We start from the raw sequence: 17578 nt of genomic DNA, 5'->3' as shown, positions 1-17578 counted from the left end.
CCAGAATCACCATGAAATACAAAACAATAGGCTTTTCCAAAAATGTTTTTTATTTTTTATACAGTTTAAAAATCAGTTTTAATTTCACATTTAATAATATTCAAGAATTTACTAATTACAAAATAGTCGAAGCACAGGCAATAATTTGCACTTACAAAATTTAAATTGCACAACATTTTCATTTCAATTCTTGCGGGTTTCCATGAGGGAGCATTTCAAACAATAAACTTAGAATGCAAAATAAATATAGGAAATACATGCTTTTTACCCACGTTTTCCAGTTGTAAATTTCAATATAACAAATATATTTACTGTGTATCAAAAGTGGTTCGGTTGCAAATTAATCACCCTTCAAGCTGCACATCGACATTAACCTAGATATTGTATACAGTATAACTTCATGCTTTTTCATTGGCATTGAACAATTGTTTCTTCACACTTTCTTAAGTCAACAACGACATTTGGGCGCTCAACACACACTGTTTGTCTTATTCCACTAGGCTGGTTTCTCTTCTCTACATTACATCTCGCTTTACAATCGATTATCCAAAAATATGCTATGTTTGTGTAAATTCTACGAATTTATGATTGATATCTCTTATGTTGCAATGCTTGCCATTGCCGATTGTGTGTTTTAATACCCAGTTTAGCGCGTTCATAACGAGTAGAGTACATATAAAAAGGCAGTCGCCTGCACTGTGGTTGAAAATAAACAAATCGAACATAGTGCATCCTAGGAGTTGGTCTCTAACTGACGTCTGTGTACGTGTTTGGGCTGTGAGGTTGTGGGATCTCGGGTGTATATTACAGGGCACTACTCAAAGCGCTTTGACGGCGGTACTAAGTGCTCCGGCAGAGTGGTGGGCAGCTCGCAGCCTTCCAGCTTGACGTTGATTAAGTGCAAGGCCAGCGCGAACTCGTCAGCGTCCAGGAAGCCATCGCCATCGACATCCGAAAGCTTCCAGATCTTGCTGAGCACCGAGTTGGGCAGTTTCGATTTGATGAGCTCCTGCTTGGCAGCTGAAAGTTAACGATGGATTAGTTTTCATTTCCAGGATATTATTTAAGCTTATCCACTTACTTGCACCGGATATTTTGCCATCCACGGGTCCCAGCCCGTTGAAAATGCCGTCTGTGCGCGGCTTGTCCTTGTTGCAGATCCAGTCGTGCTCCCCGTAGCCGGCATCGATGCCCTCGCCCTTCATGTAGCCGAAGGGTGAGACGTGGTCGTCGATGACTCCCTCGAAGGCACCACCTGTTGAAGAAGAAGTGGGAAAAAGGTCAGCTCGGTATTTGATATTCTGTGTTTCGCCATAAATTTGCATTAATTAAGCATGTAATCTAAGTTGATCGGTGCGTCGCCGTGCACAAACATTCAATTTGAGGCAATTAAAACCTTCAGATCGTTTTGGCTCCAATTGACGTCGCCGCCGTATCGTGACTAGGCCGGCTGACCGACTTAAGCATGTACTTTGCCGGCTACTTTAACAGGCAATTGTGGTGCATTCTGGGGGCAATTGAGATGGGCGGTGCAGGTTGCCAAGTGCGATTTCAATTCACTTTTTTGAAGTTCCTCAATTTGTTTGCGGCCTCTTGCTGTCGCAGCGTGTAATTGAAAAGGGCTCTTCGGGTGGTATTACTAAAAGTCCTCAACCAAAATTTCCTGCTTTTCATACTTTAATTGACTTATGCATTTAATTTATGTGAACGATCTTAACATATGTTTAATTTCTTGTCTTAATTGAATTCTATGGTTAGTGATACTACTTAGACAAATTCTTTTAGAAATAAAAATTGAAAAACGCAACTCATAGTTACTTCTTAGTATCTGTCAGAAACATTTTAATTATCAAACCGAAATTTCGCAAGTCTTCATAAATGTGTATGTTATTATTAAGTTTATACATGCGCAAGCACTGTTATTATATTTTTTGTGTGAATTGGATATTTCCATAAGAGAATATGTTTTACGTTAAATTAAAAAGTAGTACATGTATACTTTGTGGAATCAGTCTGAAATCTTTTTTATTACAAATTTCGCAACATTGATAAATTGACAAGTTTATTTGGTCTATGGAATTTTTTTTTATAAGAACACACACATTATTTGTTTTACTTTTTATACAATGATTCAATTTTAATGAGGTATGGATTTTGTCATCACACTGTTTTAAGAAACAACTACTGAGGGTGCTTACGTCAATGTCTATCCCTGTCCCCGCCTCCTGTTCGGCCTCAGGTTCAGGATCAGCCTTAGCTTCTAGCTCAGGCTCAGAATCAAACTCCGGGCCAGCCCCAAGTTCTGGACCTGAACCAGGATCGACATCTTTATCATTCTCGACATTGCCCACCCGACTAGTGCAACTGCTGAACAGACGAAGCTGCTGTTGGCGCAGATTTTGCAGCCAACGATCGAAGCGCTCCGCAAACTGCTGCCGCTGCGAACTGGGGGTCAGAAGAGCAGGCTCCTCGGACACATCGAAATCCTCGTCAGAATCCTCTTGGGTTATGCAAAAAAGAGAGAAAAAAGGTTGACAGAGGAGCATCTGGAGAGTGCGGGAGTGCGACTCGGACGTGGAAATCAAACCAAGAAAAATTAGTGGGCCAATGGCGAAAACGAAAACCAAAAGAACGTCGAACAGAAGAACTTATTTCTGCAAGATCGTGTTAGATATGTGTATAACTATTTAGCGACATATTGCTAAACATGTGATGCCCGCACGCGTTCAGATGTGCGGTGACTCAAGACAGAGGTTGAAAACCAGACCAAGTGCGATCCAGGGCACGGTCCATATCAGACTGATAACATTGAGTATATTTTCGAATGTAAATTCCATTACCGAAGCAACAGAAACTATAAAGACATCGCTGTACACCCAAATTATCCGAGACAAAACAACGGAAATGCTATGAAATAAAAGCAAACAGTGCACCGAACAAAACGAAAATAAAATCAGAGATACATATACACACACAGAGAGACCCATGCACTAAATTAGAGCCCAGAGTTCTTGACTTTGATTTCGAGCTGTTTGATCGCGATTCGCTTTATCAACGCATTCCGCCTCTCTTTCAAGGGTACGTCCACAGAAATTCTTCTGCCCCTTTCCCCTAGTGTAATAATAAACGAAAAGTTCATTCACTTGCCGAGTAATTTTTAGGCGCTATCGAATACAAGCTGCAGTATAATAAACACAAATCGACACCCAATGCCCGAAACTGAGGATGACACATTCCGTGAAATAATGATCCCCCCATGACATCAGTCGATCGCTTTCAGCAATCGTATTATGCATAGATTTTCCCCCAGAAAAATGTATACGTTTGTATTTGCCGAATGCTTTCGTACAAGGCCATACGAAATGCGCTAATAGTTAAATTAAAAAGCCACTCAAGTGGTCCGCAATCCAAAAGGCGAACTAAAAAGATCAGCCACGGCCTCAGACAATGGAACAATAGTTGAATGGATGCTCCCGAACCATATATCATAGTAAAATGCTTTCTTCCTGCACTTAGCGCTAGTTCATCTGAAATTCCTATTCCCCTCTGGGAACTCACCGGCGGATTAGGCGGAGGATGAGCCAATTTATGCCACACGCCCCAAGTCAGAATCGGAGGAACACAAATTGATACGCGGCCTCAGGTTGCCAACGCCATCAAAAGTATCTGTATCTGACGGCAACCGGTTCGCCTCACAGATATCTCACCCGAAGTGGGATGGTGTGTTCAGGAATCGTCTGAACTGGGCGTGGGGATTATTCTGTGGTCCAAGTCTGTGCTTTGTTTAATCAGCTGGCCGCATGACAAATGCGCCGGACAATCTTCTCAGGAGACCCTAGAGCATTGGCTCTCTGTCTTAAAAGCCAGCAAATATTGGAATGCAAAGTTTTATTATGTATTTTCCTCCCCATTTTAAATTGCTTTGCCTATTAGAGAGTTAATTATTTTCGTTCTCCTTGTCTGGCTGATTGTGTACAGAATTAATCCTATCACACGCTTTTGGATTTTAGTTTTCGTTTAGGGAATGGAAACGTTCGAATAAAATAATGGACTTGCTGATAACGAGTATTGATGTATGGAAAGTGTATTTAGAAACTGCTGACAAAGCCTTTTGTTCGAACGATAAAAGGGTGTGTACATTCAGAACAAATGATTATATAATGAGCAATAAAATTAGTAACTGGCTCATAATAAGTTGCTTGTATCTAAAGCCGAAGATAATTTGTAATTGATTAGTTTAGTGGTGAATGCTACGTTGGTAATCCATTGAGCTACTCATAATTTTTGGTATGATGCATGAAATAATACCTACATATACAAAGCGCAACTGAAAAACATGTCTAAAAAATTCTCCAGCTTAGCCTGACCAGTAGCAACTGTCTACTTATTACTTAATTATAGTGTTTACTTTGCAGATAAACGAAATAAGCAATAGAAATTAGAGCACTGCTAATCATAGAACCCCAGACAGGCAAGGGCAAATAGGCTGTGAGTTCATTCTTAGTCCACCCAATTAGACTTAGACTGACTTTTCTGGACTGATAACAAATTTGAAGATGGCAGTCTGACTCGGCCTTACATTGATTTTTATCTAAAAGTTGACTTAGAGTAGCAACATTGCCTGGCAACCCGATAAGGGTTGACAAACAAGCCACTTTTGCTTGGCCCACTAACGAATGCATGAGGGAACACGAACAGGTGTGCTGGAAAAGCTCCACAGAAAGTGTAATTAGGCCTTGAACTCTGGGCCACGCACGAAGTTCATAGGTCGCACTAAAACCGGTCGCTTCGTCCACTTGCATCAAACTGAATTGGCTTTCAATTAAAGCTTAGTCTGTTTGTAGACGACTACAGTGCGACTGGCGCCTCTAGTCTCTGATTAACTATATAACTGCCCCTTCCAGCGTCAGATTCTCCCCTTTAAATTCGATTGTTTTGCTGGGCGTTTTAGTTGGGCATTGGGTGCGTGGTACTCGTCATGGCTGCCTGGATGCGTCTGCTCCGGAGAGCCAGATCCACTGGGGGCGCTCGACTGTGAAATGTTTATCATGCCCAACTGTACGGCTCGTATTTTCTATTTTCTTTATGACTCATGCCCCAATTTAAACGAACCCTGAGCTGGAGCTATCGATATTTTCCAATGATTACATCATAGCCACGAATCTTATCTAGCCGGTGAGAATACAGCAGTCTCGGTTTACTCCTTGCCATGACGAAAGCAACTCGATAATTACTGACATATAAATGGAATAATTCCCGAGACCACGCCCAGCCACGGTCGCCCTTTTTTCGAGTATAAACAAGTTGATTATCATTTTGGCACCCAGTATTTGCAAAAGATACGAGAGTACGTGGTTCTAGGCTATATTAGCTTCCACCTCGATGTTTGGTTTTGCACAGAAAGTGCGTGCGTGTTGCCTAAGCGCTAAACTGACACCGACTTTTTCCCCTTATCAGTTTTCGGGGCTTATCACTTTGTTTATATAGCTCAAATATGTTTCGTATATAGTATAGGGTTATATATAGTCGTTGCCAAGGCATTGCATAATTCGCCAGCGAACGCGAACAGGAACCTGCGAATTTGGGCCAGGGAAATATTGTAAGAAAGCGAGCCTGGATCTTGCAGTTGTAAATGTATCCATTAAATACATTTGGCTATGGTCTATCTCTAGCTGTATCTGAATTTAACCCGCTCACTCCACTTGGCAAAACTTGTTTTTCTTCGCATTTTGGCTTGGCAAATATCTGGGTTAACTGGGGAATTTTTCTCGCCGCGCATGCGCAATATTTCAGTGCGATGGGAAAGCGAAAACGCCAGCGAAACTCTCGTGGAAAAGCAAGAAATTTCTCGAAATCTACTCAGCATGAGTCGGAAGTCTGATTCCTCATTCGGATGGCTAGCAAGTGCAGCGTGACTAATGCGATAAGCGGTGCTCTTGGGCACTTACCCTTGACCACAGGCTCGGTGACGAGCGACATCTCCTCCTGCGGGATCATCTCTATTAGCCGCGCAATGTCCTTGGCCAGCATGTTGTCTACGATGTCCAGCAGGTGCGGCTTGAGCGAGTGGAACTTGGTGAAGTCCTGGTGCTGCAGCACTTCCTGCATCTTCTTGATGTCGGGGAAGTCTCCCGGAGAAATGGATTGCTCGCGCTGGATGCGATCGTACACCTGGCCGAGGTTCTTGATCAGGTCCTTCTTCTTGCTGTCCTTGCCGAACACGGACGGCATGTCCTTGCGCAGCTCGGCGATGATGAAGGCGTGCACCTTGGCCAGGCGTGCCCGCTTGATCAGATCGTTTAGCTTGCGCAGGGCGGCGTTCCGCGGCAGGGACTGCAGGTCCCGGAACAGGTCCTGCTCCTCGTCCTCGAAGAGCCGTCGGTTGGCGTCGAAGCGAAGCGGTTGGTCCCAGAAGGACCCGATGTACACGCGCGCCACCTCCGGCGTCTGCAGCACCTTGCCCAGCGACCACATCAGTGCCCCGTACACCCGCATCAGCTGCTGGTGGTCGATCATGTCCGCCTTGTTCAGGATGATCCTGATCTTGTCGTCGTGCCCCTTGAGCGCCTCGATCGAGCGCCTGAACTCGTCGGAGATGTCCAGTTTGTGGGCGTCGAACAACAAGATGATGCGGTCCACCCGCTCCGCGAACCACTCCAGCACCCCGGTGAAGTCGTAGCCCCTGTCGATGCGCTGCTTCTCGCCGGACAGGATTCCGGGCGTGTCCACGATGGAGATGGCGTTCAGCACCGGCGAGGCCACGCTGCTGCACTGGAAGCGGTTCAAGAAGGCGTTGCCGTACTTGGACAGCGGCCGGAACTGCTTCTTGGGGTCCACGACCAGGGCGTTGCCCGGAATCACGCCCTCCTTGTCGTCGTACATCACGGCGATGAAGCGGTCCGTCGTCGGCTCGGGCCCAATCCGGATGCCCGGGAAGTCGCGCTCCAGCAGGTAACGGATGAAGGTCGTCTTGCCCGTGGAGTACTGGCCCACCAGCAGGATCATCGGCTTGGCATCGAAGTCCGGATCCTCGAGCTTCGGCGAGTGGAAGTCGTGGAACTGGTAGTGCTCCTCCAGCGGCAGCAGCTTGCTCCGGTAGATCTTCTTCAGCTCGCCGATCACATTCTCCACCACTTCCTGGGTGTTCTTCTCGCGCTTCAGAAAGCTAAACATTTTGCAACACCACAATTACAATTAGAAACCGGAGTAAGTGGGATAATCGGAATCGGGCCGGATAAGGAGTTATGCTGGCGCGGATGTTACGGATTCGACGACTACGGCAGTTATGTGTCTACACTCGATTCTCGCGCTGCGCTGGGACGTGTGGCGAATGATTCACGCGCGTACGTATTATTTTTGGAATATTTTTTTTTCGCTCTGGACCGATAACCGACCAAGGCTGCAATCGGCGATGGGCGACGCCTATCGCTATCGATAGCAGTCTACGTGGCGGTGTTTTTTGGCAAATCGGCTATTGGTTACACTGTTCGCGAAACGGTCTTACTGGTGGCGATTGCGCGCACTTATCGGATTCAAATTATAGCTCACCTGTCGCCCGCTTCTTGGCGCGGCATTGTAAAATAGAATTAAGCCCACTGGGGTATACCTAAAATTTTTGGGCTTTACAAACTGCAGTCTACAATGATAAAACAGTCGTTTGTACTTTAATCTAATAAATCTGTTGTGCGATATCGAAAAGCAGCTCACATTATCAACATAAATTTGAAATTTTTAATACATAAATAACGTTTAAAGTCACAATAAATAAAACTCTGTGGCTACGCCGATCATAGATGCCGATTGTTTGGGGCTTGAACTCTCTAAAATTATATTTAGGGCCTAAATTTTAGGGCTTTAGAGGCTCCGCATCATCACTGCTGTGAGGAACGGCCGGATCGATGCCAAAATTCATCTTCATAATGTCGCAGAACACGGACAGATATATGAAGACATCTACAAAGTGGTTGATTTTGAAGCCCAGACTTCGATCCTTGGGATTATGCATATTAATCAGGGACTGAATTACCAGCAAAACTCCAGCAGCCACCTGTTTGAGAAGGTAAGAAAAAGTGCCGTGTTTTAACATCAATTCATTTATTTATTCTGCTTTACAACTTAAGTTTACATTAGCCTTAAAGTTATATGTTTTTGTGTAAATCGTTGGATATCGCCTAGTTTTTAGGGAGTTTTTTCATGCTGATCGAGGAGTCTGAGTGGCTGCGACGAGTACTCTATGCCAAAACCGGATATGATAACGTTCACCACTGATATTATAAACACGACCACCAAAATGACATCGTTCAGGATCACCGCCGCCGTCTGATCCTGCTGTTTGTTAATGTTGAGACTGCCGATGGCCACAAACAGAATGCCCACCAAAAGCTGTCGAAATGGATATGGAAAGCGTTAGAACCGGAGATTAAGCACCTTTTAAAGGCCTTTCCCCACTCTTAGTTCAAATTGTTAAGAAATTCGCCCTGTGGCGGGGGCAGTCGACTATCAAATGCCGAGATAAACAGATTTATCATCGTGGTGAAAAAGGCGAACCCCGTGCGCACATGGTTAATGACATTGGCCGACTGGTGGAACTCTGGTTGGTGCAGCCGACAGTCCCGCAGCAAACTCAGGGACAGGCTCAGCACGCCCGACAGAACCTACACAGAGAAAAACATAAACATTTCAGTTCCATTGTCATCTAAACTTTAATTTTAACGACAAATTTATCTATGCTAGAATGGCATGGGTTTTATGAAAAATGTAATATTTACATATTTAATTGAACCTAACTAACTAAGATAGAATTTAAACATAAAACATCCCTTTAGTAATTACCTCGAAACACCATATAAATAAAAATATATATCCTCAATATAAAACTCAAAAGTCAAGAGCTAGTTTATGTTATTAATGCCTGAAATATTTTTGATGTTTTTCTCTGTGCAGGACACGTAGAGAACTAGATAAAAGGTAGAGATATATAAGCTTACCTGCAAAACTATAGATAGACTGATCAGGATCAGCATCAGCTTGTAGAACTGGTGCTGCTCGCCCACTTGGAGGATGTACTTCAGCTGGGAGGCGTTAGCGGTCAACAATGCTATATCCAGCATGCCCTGGGCAATCGTCTTCTTGGTGGCATAGCGATTGGCATCCATTGCTTTCATCTGAAATATATGGTAAATAATGGGTAATTCATGTGAATAGAGCTGAGAAACAGAGTGATACATTATTGAAGAAAGATGTCATGGTGCCGGTGCAATAGTCAGATTGAAAGTGAGTGATTGCTGTAGTTCGATTCCAAAGTTTTTCTTTATCTTTTTGTCATTTATGTCAGATCTTCTGCTGATAAGAAAACAGTACACTCTAACTTCAACTAATGAAAATGTAGGCATACAAAAACTTTACATTGGGAGCAAGGGGTACAAACAGAAAAGTGTTATGCTTGATTCCATAAATATTGCAAATAAATATTAAAAAGATTCGTAAAGTATTGACGTTTTTTTGGTAATAGTTAACAATAGAAAAAGTCTCTGAAATATCCTACCTGCCAAGCGTTTTTTATGGGTTTCTGCAAAAAAACAAATGGTTTAACTATACTACAAATAGGCACAAGGATAATTACCATTATAGGGTGTGTGGTTTGCCATATAATTGTCATCACAATTAGAAAATCAATATGAGAACAAACAACCGGTGGGAATTAAAATGTTTTTTCGCACAGCTCATCGGAGTTTTAAGGTGCATGAGGCAAACGAGTCGGGCACATATCATTTTTAAATTGCACGAACAGTCGAACAAAGACAACAACAACGACAATTACATGTTCTGGCAATTACTGATGGGATAGAAATAGGGATATGGCGGTGGTGGGTCTCATTCGCACGATTGAATAAATAATTCATGAACAGGAATATAAGGTAAAGATCAAGGTCAGTGTGTAAGCGAAATATAAAAAATACTTGAAGATGGAATAATTTCATATTTTTCTTTAACTCACTTCATTTTCGTTAACGCGCTCCAAGCCTGACGCCATTATGTATGAATCTTTTGGGTTTTTAAGCTTGGATTTCGGTTACACACCGCTGCACTTCGGATCAGTTTGCAATTCAGACAAAACAAAAGAACTCAAACACTGCCAATTCGAGTTGATTCCGTTTTCATTGTCTCCTCAAATTGGCAAACACAATTGTTGATACTTGGGGAGGCGTTGTCGAGGCGACGGTTAGCGACACAACCAAACGATTAAACAACTGACAACTGACTGAAATAATGTTCAGCCCAGCGAGTTTCGTACGCGAATGAGTCGGGCTTTCGGTACACTTGACCATAAAGAGAGTGGCCAAGCTCAAAAGAGTGTTTTCGAGTAGGCATGACTAATGACAGGACCTTAGTGGATTGAAAATTTATTGATTAAAGTTCAGGAATGTGAAATTGTATAACCTTGTATTGAAATTTCTGTTAAAAGCTTGCAGCACAGTAAAGGAGGTTTTTCCATAAAAAAAAAGAACAAATTAAAAAAAAATTAAACATATCGTTTGTTTTCAAACATAAAATAATAATATATTAACATTTTGTAACATTTTCAAATATTACTTTTAAAATTTTTTTCTAATCTAGAAAAATAATAGGAAATGTGTAGTTTTGAACAATTTTATCATATATGTAGCTCTCATGGGAACAACCTTAAAAATGTACAGAAAATCGACATAACTTCATTGTTTTTATACCCTTGCAGAGGGTATTATAATTTCAGTCAAAAGTTTGCAACGCAGTGAAGGAGACATTTTCGACCCTATAAAGTATATATATTCTTCCAGGAGAGTCGATCAAGCCATGTCCGTCTGTCCGTCCGTCTGTCCGTCCGTCCGTTTCTACGCAAACTAGTCCCTCAGTTTTAAAGCTATCTGCTTGAAACTTTCCCAAAAGTTGTCTTTCTATTGCAGGTAGTATATAAGTCGGATCGAGCCGGATCGGGCCACTATATCATATATCTGCCATATAACTGAACGATCGGAAATGCCATAACTTTGGTGTTTTTCAAGTTAGCAAATTAGGAAGTTCTATGGGTTTTATTTTTGACTAATCAGTCTGACTTACCAAATTTCATAAGGATCGGACGACTATATCCTATAGCTGCCATATAACTGATTGATCGGAAATGCCATAACTTTGGTGTTTGTAAAGTTTGGAAGTTGGGATTATCTATGGGTTTTATTTTTGGCCAATCAATCCGACCTGCCAAATTTCATAAGGATCGGCCGACTATATCCTATAGCTGTCATATAACTGAACGATTGGAAATGACATAACTTTGGTGTTTTTAACGTTTGGAAGTTGGGATTTTTTATGAGTATTAAGAATGCATCATATAAATAATTTTGGAGAATATAATTTACAGAATATTCTGCAAGGGTATATCAACTTCGGCTCCGCTCGAAGTTAGCTTTCCTTTCTTGTTTTTTATTATATTTGCATAAATATCCTTATCTTCTTTTTGAATATTGCATTTTTGTTATAGCTGCAAACGCATATAAACTTCCAAAGATATCCATATCTTCTTTTTGAATATTGCATTTTTGTTATAGCTGCAAACGCATATAAACTTCCGAAGCTTGCATTCTTTTAAGTTAATCTTCAAGAAAGAGCCCAGCATGAATCAACACAGTTTAGACTCACAGTATGTTTCATTTATATAAAGGACTGTAAATAAGAGTATGAGTTAAAAAAAAAGCAACTCAAAAGAAAATTTATGGAAAGTTAAATAATTTTACAAAAGATATTTTTTAAAGGAGAATCCGGAAAGATTACATTTTTTTCTTATTTTTTTTAAATAGACTTTTTTTAATAAAAAGTATGCAAATAGCTCTTAATTTAATTTTTTTAATTAAATTTAAAATAATCATGTTTTTTTATAAAACTTAAAAAAAATGTAATTCAAATTTTTTTTAGCAGCTGCGTCTTTTTTAAAAATACATTTTTTAATATCTTTAAGTTAATATATAATTATAAACATCTTATTTCCTGTACCAAAAGGGAATAAAGCATAATTGTATTGATATCAATATAAAATATGGTAGGCTTTGAATCAATTGCTTTTTGTTTCTTCATAGAAACGTATATTTTTTGAATAGTTTATGTTTGGAGTTATAACAGAAACATACATAAGAAAGAAATTCAGACATACTTTTTTTTAAGAATTATTGAAACATGGAATTTCCCATACCAGAGGCGCAGTATTGGGACGTTTCAAAAAAATCACAGAAAGATCGTCAGATGATACGGAAATTCGTTCCTGATGCCGTCGACCTGTCCACTATAAATCGTGGCGAGATTTACAGGATTGACACGTTTTATTTGGAGTGTCAGAAGTACAGGGATCATTATCGTGACCCCTATGGCAAGGTACATTGTCCACAATTCTTCCACTTGCATAAGGGAAAATGCGGCATCAAATTGGACCAGACCCTGGCCCAGATGACACAGGCGATTGCTGGAAATGTGGACAGGCAGCCAATAGTGTTTCCCCTGATTCCGAACAAGAGCATGTTTTTGGGAGGCAGCATACCAATGGGGTCACAGACATCCAAAATTGGCGTCACTAGCTACCTAAGATGATGTACTTGTAAATAAATATTTTTGTATCCAAAAATATACTACGTTTACCAACAACTTATTTATATGAGACCCTCTCCTGTAAAAGTCTACTATCCCATGGAAACACCTTATTTAATAACAAAATATTCGGTCAAAATTATCACTTGATTCCAATTGGATTATCTGCAATTATCTGATTTATTCTTAATGAGTTGCGCTGGGGAATTTTAGTAATTTTTGTTTTCTATTCTGGGAAAGCAGTTTTTTAATAAATAGCATTTTAAATACTTTGCGCCATTTTATGCGTAAAACATACACAATTGTTCTGAATTTCTGTAGTACTTGATGTTAGCTGACACTAGGATTTGATATACATTTTAATTAGCCTTTTACAACTGGCGTTTAAGCTAGTAAACACACTAAAAAGTCTTTCTGTGCACGGCTTTCTGTCCCTCTTCCTCGTATTCCCGCTTCGAGATCCACATCTTCTTGAAGGTATCAAGCGAGGCTAAAATAGATCCGCCCATCCATGTGGAGTACAGTCGTTCCTGAGGCGCGGCAATCTTTTAAGACATATTTGTGAGTTACAGAAGTACGACAAGACTTGTTTGGTTTGAAATATTTACCCTGATCTTGAGATCCTTGGCCGAGTGCTTCTTGAGTTCGGACAGCAGGCGGTCGCCGAATCCCTTGAAAAGCGTGGATCCTCCGGAGAGGACGATGTTCTGGTAGAGCATTTTTCTGAGATCCATATCCGACTTTTCGATAGAGTACATCAGAACGTCGTGTATGCCCTCGCACTCCTCGCCGAGCAGATCGGGCCTGAAGAGCACCTCCGGTGCCCTGAAGCGGGCCGGACCGATCTCGAAGGTCTTGCCGTCGGGCAGCTTGTAGGCGAACTTCTCGGTCTCCACCGTCTCCTCCTTCTGCGGGTTGGTGGCCAGATAGCACACCTTCTCCTTGATGGAGCGCACAATCTCAAATTCGGCAGTTGACCGGAAGTTGAAGCCCTCCCGGCGGATGAGTGTCTTCAGGTAGCGTGTCACATCGCGCCCGGCAATGTCCACGCGCATAATACTGTGAGGCATGGCGAATCCCTCGTAGATAGGGACCGCGTGCGTCACACCGTCGCCGGAGTCGAGCACCACGCCGGTCACGCGTCCGGTGGCATAGCTGTAGGTGGCAAGTAAATGTGTAAGTGGAACTGGCAGATGTTGTAGCAGGTATTGTAAAGCTTACAGACTGAGCACCGCCTGCATGGAAACAAAGAGCGCAGGTGCATTGATGCCTTCGAAGAAGAACTCGGCTGCCTTCTCTCGATTACGGCGCGGATTAAGCGGAGCTTCGGTTAGCAGCACGGGATGATCTTCCGTGAAAGTGGCCAGTTGTTCCTGATTATTAAGATTTACAGGGTTTATTTAAGAATACGTCAGATTGATAGCGACTTTACTTTGCTGTAAATGTAGCTCCATATCCGCTCCATGTCATTCCAGTCGGTGACGATGCCGTGCTCCATGGGATACCGGATGCTGAGCAGACCACGGTGCTCCTCGGCCTTCGGGCCAACGAATATGTCGCCCTCCAGGGCACCAGCCATCACCCGGACATGCTTGGGCCGGCCAATGCTGTAGGGGATGAAATCAATAAAACAGGTTCGTGGGCTTGGAGTGTTTCAAAGCACTTACTAATTGGGAAACCTGCATTTTGGAATGTGCTCGCCAGCAAAGCCGGCTTTGATCACACCGGAGCCCTGCAAAAAGTGATGGAGAATACATTTAGTTGGCTGCGATAAAACAGTACACTATAAATTACAAGTGAAGGGAGAGGTAATCTAAATTGAAAGCATGGAATCCTTCAGCGTGCCAGAAGTAGACATGATGACCGTGTCCAAGAACTCGCAATACGAGCGGGAGTGGCTCCTAAAGTTCGCCCCGCCCGTTGGACTGACAAACATCAGCTACGGCGGCCTGTACAAGGTAGACTCGTTTTATCTGGAGTGCCAGAAGTACCGTGACCAGTTCCGCGATCCCTACAACAAGCTGCTGCGCCCCAAGATGTTCAGCACGTTTAGGGGCAAATGCGGCATAAAAATAGATCCCGAGCTGGAGCGGCTGAAGCGACCCGCGGCCTCGCATGCGGAGCGCATTCCGGTGGTGTACCCGATGGAGTACGGGCGGCAGATGGACTTCGACAGGGGTTTCCAGATGGAGGGAAGAAACAGCAGGGCCTGCGCCACCGCCCGAAGGTATCCGTGTGTGCGTGTTCTGGGCAGGTAAAAGACTCCTGAGAACACCTTTCGATCAAAATTGTCAGTTTGAGTTTTGTTTGCTCGCAAATTAAACCATCTTTGGAGTCTGCCCAGTTTTTGTTTTCCGGATTAGTCATGTTGGCCATTTGAAGACGGCTTGAAAGCTCACTGACAAAGGGACGGGCGGTAGGTGATGTCACTATTTGCTGGCCAAACGTTGCAAACTCCCTTTCCAGCCCCACTTTCTTTGATTTCATTGCCCCCATTTCCACTTACGTTATCTATGACGACGGGCTGGTTGACGACGACATCATAAGGCTCCATTTTGTGCGTTTATAAAAATTTGCAAATTTTTTATTAAATAGTTGGCCAACAGGGTGACCGTAGGTGATTTGCTGAAATAAACCGTAGGTGAAAATATACTATGCATTTTTCAAAAAACTCCTAAATATGCCTCAAAAAAATTGACATTTTTTAAGGAATTCACTAAGCGATTGAATCGCTAATTTACTAGAATTGAACCTTTTGACAATCAAAGGGTACAATTGTTTATAATAGGGTATTCTCTAAATATTCAGTCGTTCGAAAATTCAACAAAACTGTTTAGTATTTGAGGGAAAGATTTAAATTATCTCTGTTCAATTGCCAAACAGCTTAACTGAGTTGAAGTTTTTGGGACCCAGAAGAGTGATTAAATTTCTAATTTTCTTTGTTCGATTCGGTAGTGTAGGGAATACCCTAAATGTATTGGTACGAGTCTAAGATAATATGTTTTGCTCTGAGCCGGCGGTATTTCTGAACGGCCTGGCTGCGGTCACACTGATTACAATGGCCGAGGCAAATTTGGACAAAAAACAGGAGGTGAAGCCTCCGCCAGGCCTGAAGGCCATCATAGACCACCTGGGGCAGGTGTATCCCGAGCAGCCCAACCCGCTGCAGGTGACCACGCTGCTCAAGTACTGGCTGGGCGGGCAGGATCCGCTGGACTACATCAGCATGTACAATTATCCGGGGGATGCGGACAGGAACATTCCGCCGCATTGGCACTACATCAGCTTTGGGCTGAGTGATCTGCACGGCGACGAGCGCGTCCATCTGCGCGAGGAGGAGTCCACAAGGTCTGGCATGGGCTTCGAGCTAACCTTTCGGCTGGCCAAGACGGAGGCGGAGCTGAAGCAGCACATTGAGTTCCCGGAAAAGCCACAGCGGCCACCCACATGGCCGGCGAACCTGCTGCAGTCCATCGGACGCTACTGCTTCGAGACGGGCAACGGACTGTGCTTCGGGGACAACATCCCGTGGCGCAAGAGTCTGGATGGGAGTGCCACCTCCAAGCTGCAGAGCCTCCTGGTCGCCCAGGACCCGCAGTTGGGCTGCATTGAGACGCCCACCGGCACAGTGGACTTCTGCCAGATTGTCGGCGTCTTTGAGAACGAGCTGGAGCAGGCCTCGCGCTGGAATGGACGCGGAGTGCTCAACTTTCTGCGCCAGGATGTGCAGACGGGAGGCGACTGGCTGGTAACCAACATGGAGCGCCCGATGAGCGTATTCGAGCTGTTTCCCGAGACGCTGCTCAACCTGCAGGACGACCTGGAGAAGCAGGGCTCCGATCTGGCCGGCGTCAATGCCGAATTCACGTTCCGCGAGCTGAAGTCCACCCGGCAACTGAAGCAGGAGGTGGACTTCATGGCGCTGAGCGAGAAGTGTGCCAACGAGGAGAACAACCGACCGCTGACAGAGACGCAAATGAAGCGCGAGGAGCCCAGCTTTCCGCAGTCAATGTCGATGAGCAGCAACTCGCTGCACAAGTCCTGTCCCCTGGACTTCCAGCCGCAGGCCCCCAACTGCATTTCACTGGATGGCATTGAGATTACCCTGGCACCCGGCGTGGCCAAGTACCTGCTGTTGGCCATCAAGGACCGCATTCGTCATGGGCGGCACTTCACCTTCAAGGCTCAACATCTGGCACTCACACTGGTGGCGGAATCCGTGACCGGTTCCGCGGTCACCGTCAGCGAACCTTACGGCGTGCTGGGCTACTGGATTCAGGTCCTGATCCCCGACGAGCTGGTCCCTCGCCTGATGGAGGACTTCCGCAGCGCGGGCCTACACGAGAACTGCGAGCCCAAGCAGAGGTTGGAGCTGGAGTGGCCCGACAAGAACCTGAAACTGATCGTTGACCAGCCGGAACCCGTGCTGCCCAACGTTCTGCCCATGTCCCTGGACGCTGCTCCTCTGAAAATGTGAAACTGTCGGAAACCTAGCTAGTATTATTTTAATTTAATCGAATTGAATCTTCCACTAACAAGTAAGTTATACATTTATACATTTCATCTAACACAATGCACGTGGCCTTTGCTCTCCGGAGTCCAGTCAAAATATACATACCCAAAACCACTCGACGGGCTTTTGATCCGCAGTTGAAAAGAGGAAGCGCCGGCGCCAGGAGCGAACAATTCGCCGGATGAGTCAGTTGGGCGTCTTCTTTAGTGGCTGCGGCGGATATGGCCACTTGCCGGCTATGGAGTCAATGCCACCTCCTAAGCCACCAATTGATGGCACTGCGCAGTGGCCAAGTGGCATGCTTCAGTTTCTAATTCTGAGAATTGATAAATTAGAGGAGTATTCAATTTGAACACAAACATCCAGCCCTTGATCATGTGATATGATTGAAACTGGAGCTGGAGCTGGAGGAACTGCATCATCTGCCTGGCTGCGAAACTTTTCGCGCCCCGT

The 17578-nt window shown here is 43.9% G+C and overlaps 6 protein-coding genes across 14 annotated transcripts; 3 read left to right on the top strand and 3 right to left on the bottom strand.

The window, feature by feature from the left end:
* Nucleotides 1-32: 32 nt before the first annotated feature.
* Nucleotides 33-7665, bottom strand: LOC108048767 (EH domain-containing protein 1). Its single transcript, XM_017129627.2, has 4 exons — nucleotides 7549-7665; nucleotides 5949-7165; nucleotides 1082-1255; nucleotides 33-1020 (listed from the first exon to the last, which is right to left on the bottom strand). Exons 1-4 carry the CDS (start codon nucleotides 7572-7574, stop codon nucleotides 815-817), a joined length of 1623 nt encoding a protein of 540 aa, XP_016985116.1. The 5' UTR covers nucleotides 7575-7665; the 3' UTR covers nucleotides 33-814.
* A 128-nt stretch (nucleotides 7666-7793) lies between these two features.
* LOC108048768 (ninjurin-1) lies at nucleotides 7794-10262 on the bottom strand. 9 transcript variants are annotated; one of them, XM_017129631.2, is made up of 4 exons: nucleotides 9623-9743; nucleotides 9545-9568; nucleotides 8988-9164; nucleotides 7794-8047 (listed from the first exon to the last, which is right to left on the bottom strand). In XM_017129631.2, exons 1-4 carry the CDS (start codon nucleotides 9656-9658, stop codon nucleotides 7847-7849), a joined length of 438 nt encoding a protein of 145 aa, XP_016985120.2. In that variant the 5' UTR covers nucleotides 9659-9743; the 3' UTR covers nucleotides 7794-7846. The 9 variants fall into 9 exon arrangements, with proteins under 9 accessions (XP_016985120.2, XP_016985123.1, XP_016985126.1 ...); XM_017129629.2 differs by lacking the exon at nucleotides 7794-8047 and adding an exon at nucleotides 8078-8382 and having other exon boundaries at nucleotides 9623-9727; XM_017129630.2 differs by lacking the exon at nucleotides 7794-8047 and adding an exon at nucleotides 8290-8654 and having other exon boundaries at nucleotides 9623-9737.
* Nucleotides 10263-12092: 1830 nt separating this feature from the next.
* On the top strand, nucleotides 12093-12673 carry LOC108048763. Its single transcript, XM_017129622.2, has one exon. It carries the CDS (start codon nucleotides 12208-12210, stop codon nucleotides 12613-12615), a length of 408 nt encoding a protein of 135 aa, XP_016985111.1. The 5' UTR covers nucleotides 12093-12207; the 3' UTR covers nucleotides 12616-12673.
* Nucleotides 12674-12751: 78 nt separating this feature from the next.
* On the bottom strand, nucleotides 12752-15249 carry LOC108048761 (actin-related protein 1). Its single transcript, XM_017129620.2, has 6 exons — nucleotides 15119-15249; nucleotides 14280-14344; nucleotides 14045-14219; nucleotides 13834-13985; nucleotides 13221-13767; nucleotides 12752-13157 (listed from the first exon to the last, which is right to left on the bottom strand). Exons 1-6 carry the CDS (start codon nucleotides 15164-15166, stop codon nucleotides 13014-13016), a joined length of 1131 nt encoding a protein of 376 aa, XP_016985109.1. The 5' UTR covers nucleotides 15167-15249; the 3' UTR covers nucleotides 12752-13013.
* LOC108048762 lies at nucleotides 14366-14951 on the top strand. The gene has a single exon (XM_017129621.2). It carries the CDS (start codon nucleotides 14439-14441, stop codon nucleotides 14868-14870), a length of 432 nt encoding a protein of 143 aa, XP_016985110.1. The 5' UTR covers nucleotides 14366-14438; the 3' UTR covers nucleotides 14871-14951.
* Nucleotides 15250-15633: 384 nt separating the features above from the next.
* LOC108048760 (suppressor of fused homolog) lies at nucleotides 15634-17239 on the top strand. Its single transcript, XM_017129619.2, has one exon. The coding sequence runs from the start codon at nucleotides 15671-15673 to the stop codon at nucleotides 17087-17089; it is 1419 nt and encodes a 472-aa protein (XP_016985108.1). The 5' UTR covers nucleotides 15634-15670; the 3' UTR covers nucleotides 17090-17239.
* Nucleotides 17240-17578: the final 339 nt, after the last annotated feature.

This window comes from Drosophila rhopaloa, unplaced genomic scaffold (genome assembly GCF_018152115.1).
Source record: "Drosophila rhopaloa isolate 14029-0021.01 unplaced genomic scaffold, ASM1815211v1 contig_155, whole genome shotgun sequence".
NCBI classification, from domain to species: domain Eukaryota; kingdom Metazoa; phylum Arthropoda; class Insecta; order Diptera; family Drosophilidae; genus Drosophila; species Drosophila rhopaloa.
The sequence above is the reverse complement of the archived record's forward strand: the minus strand, read 5'-3'. Positions and strand labels throughout refer to the sequence as shown.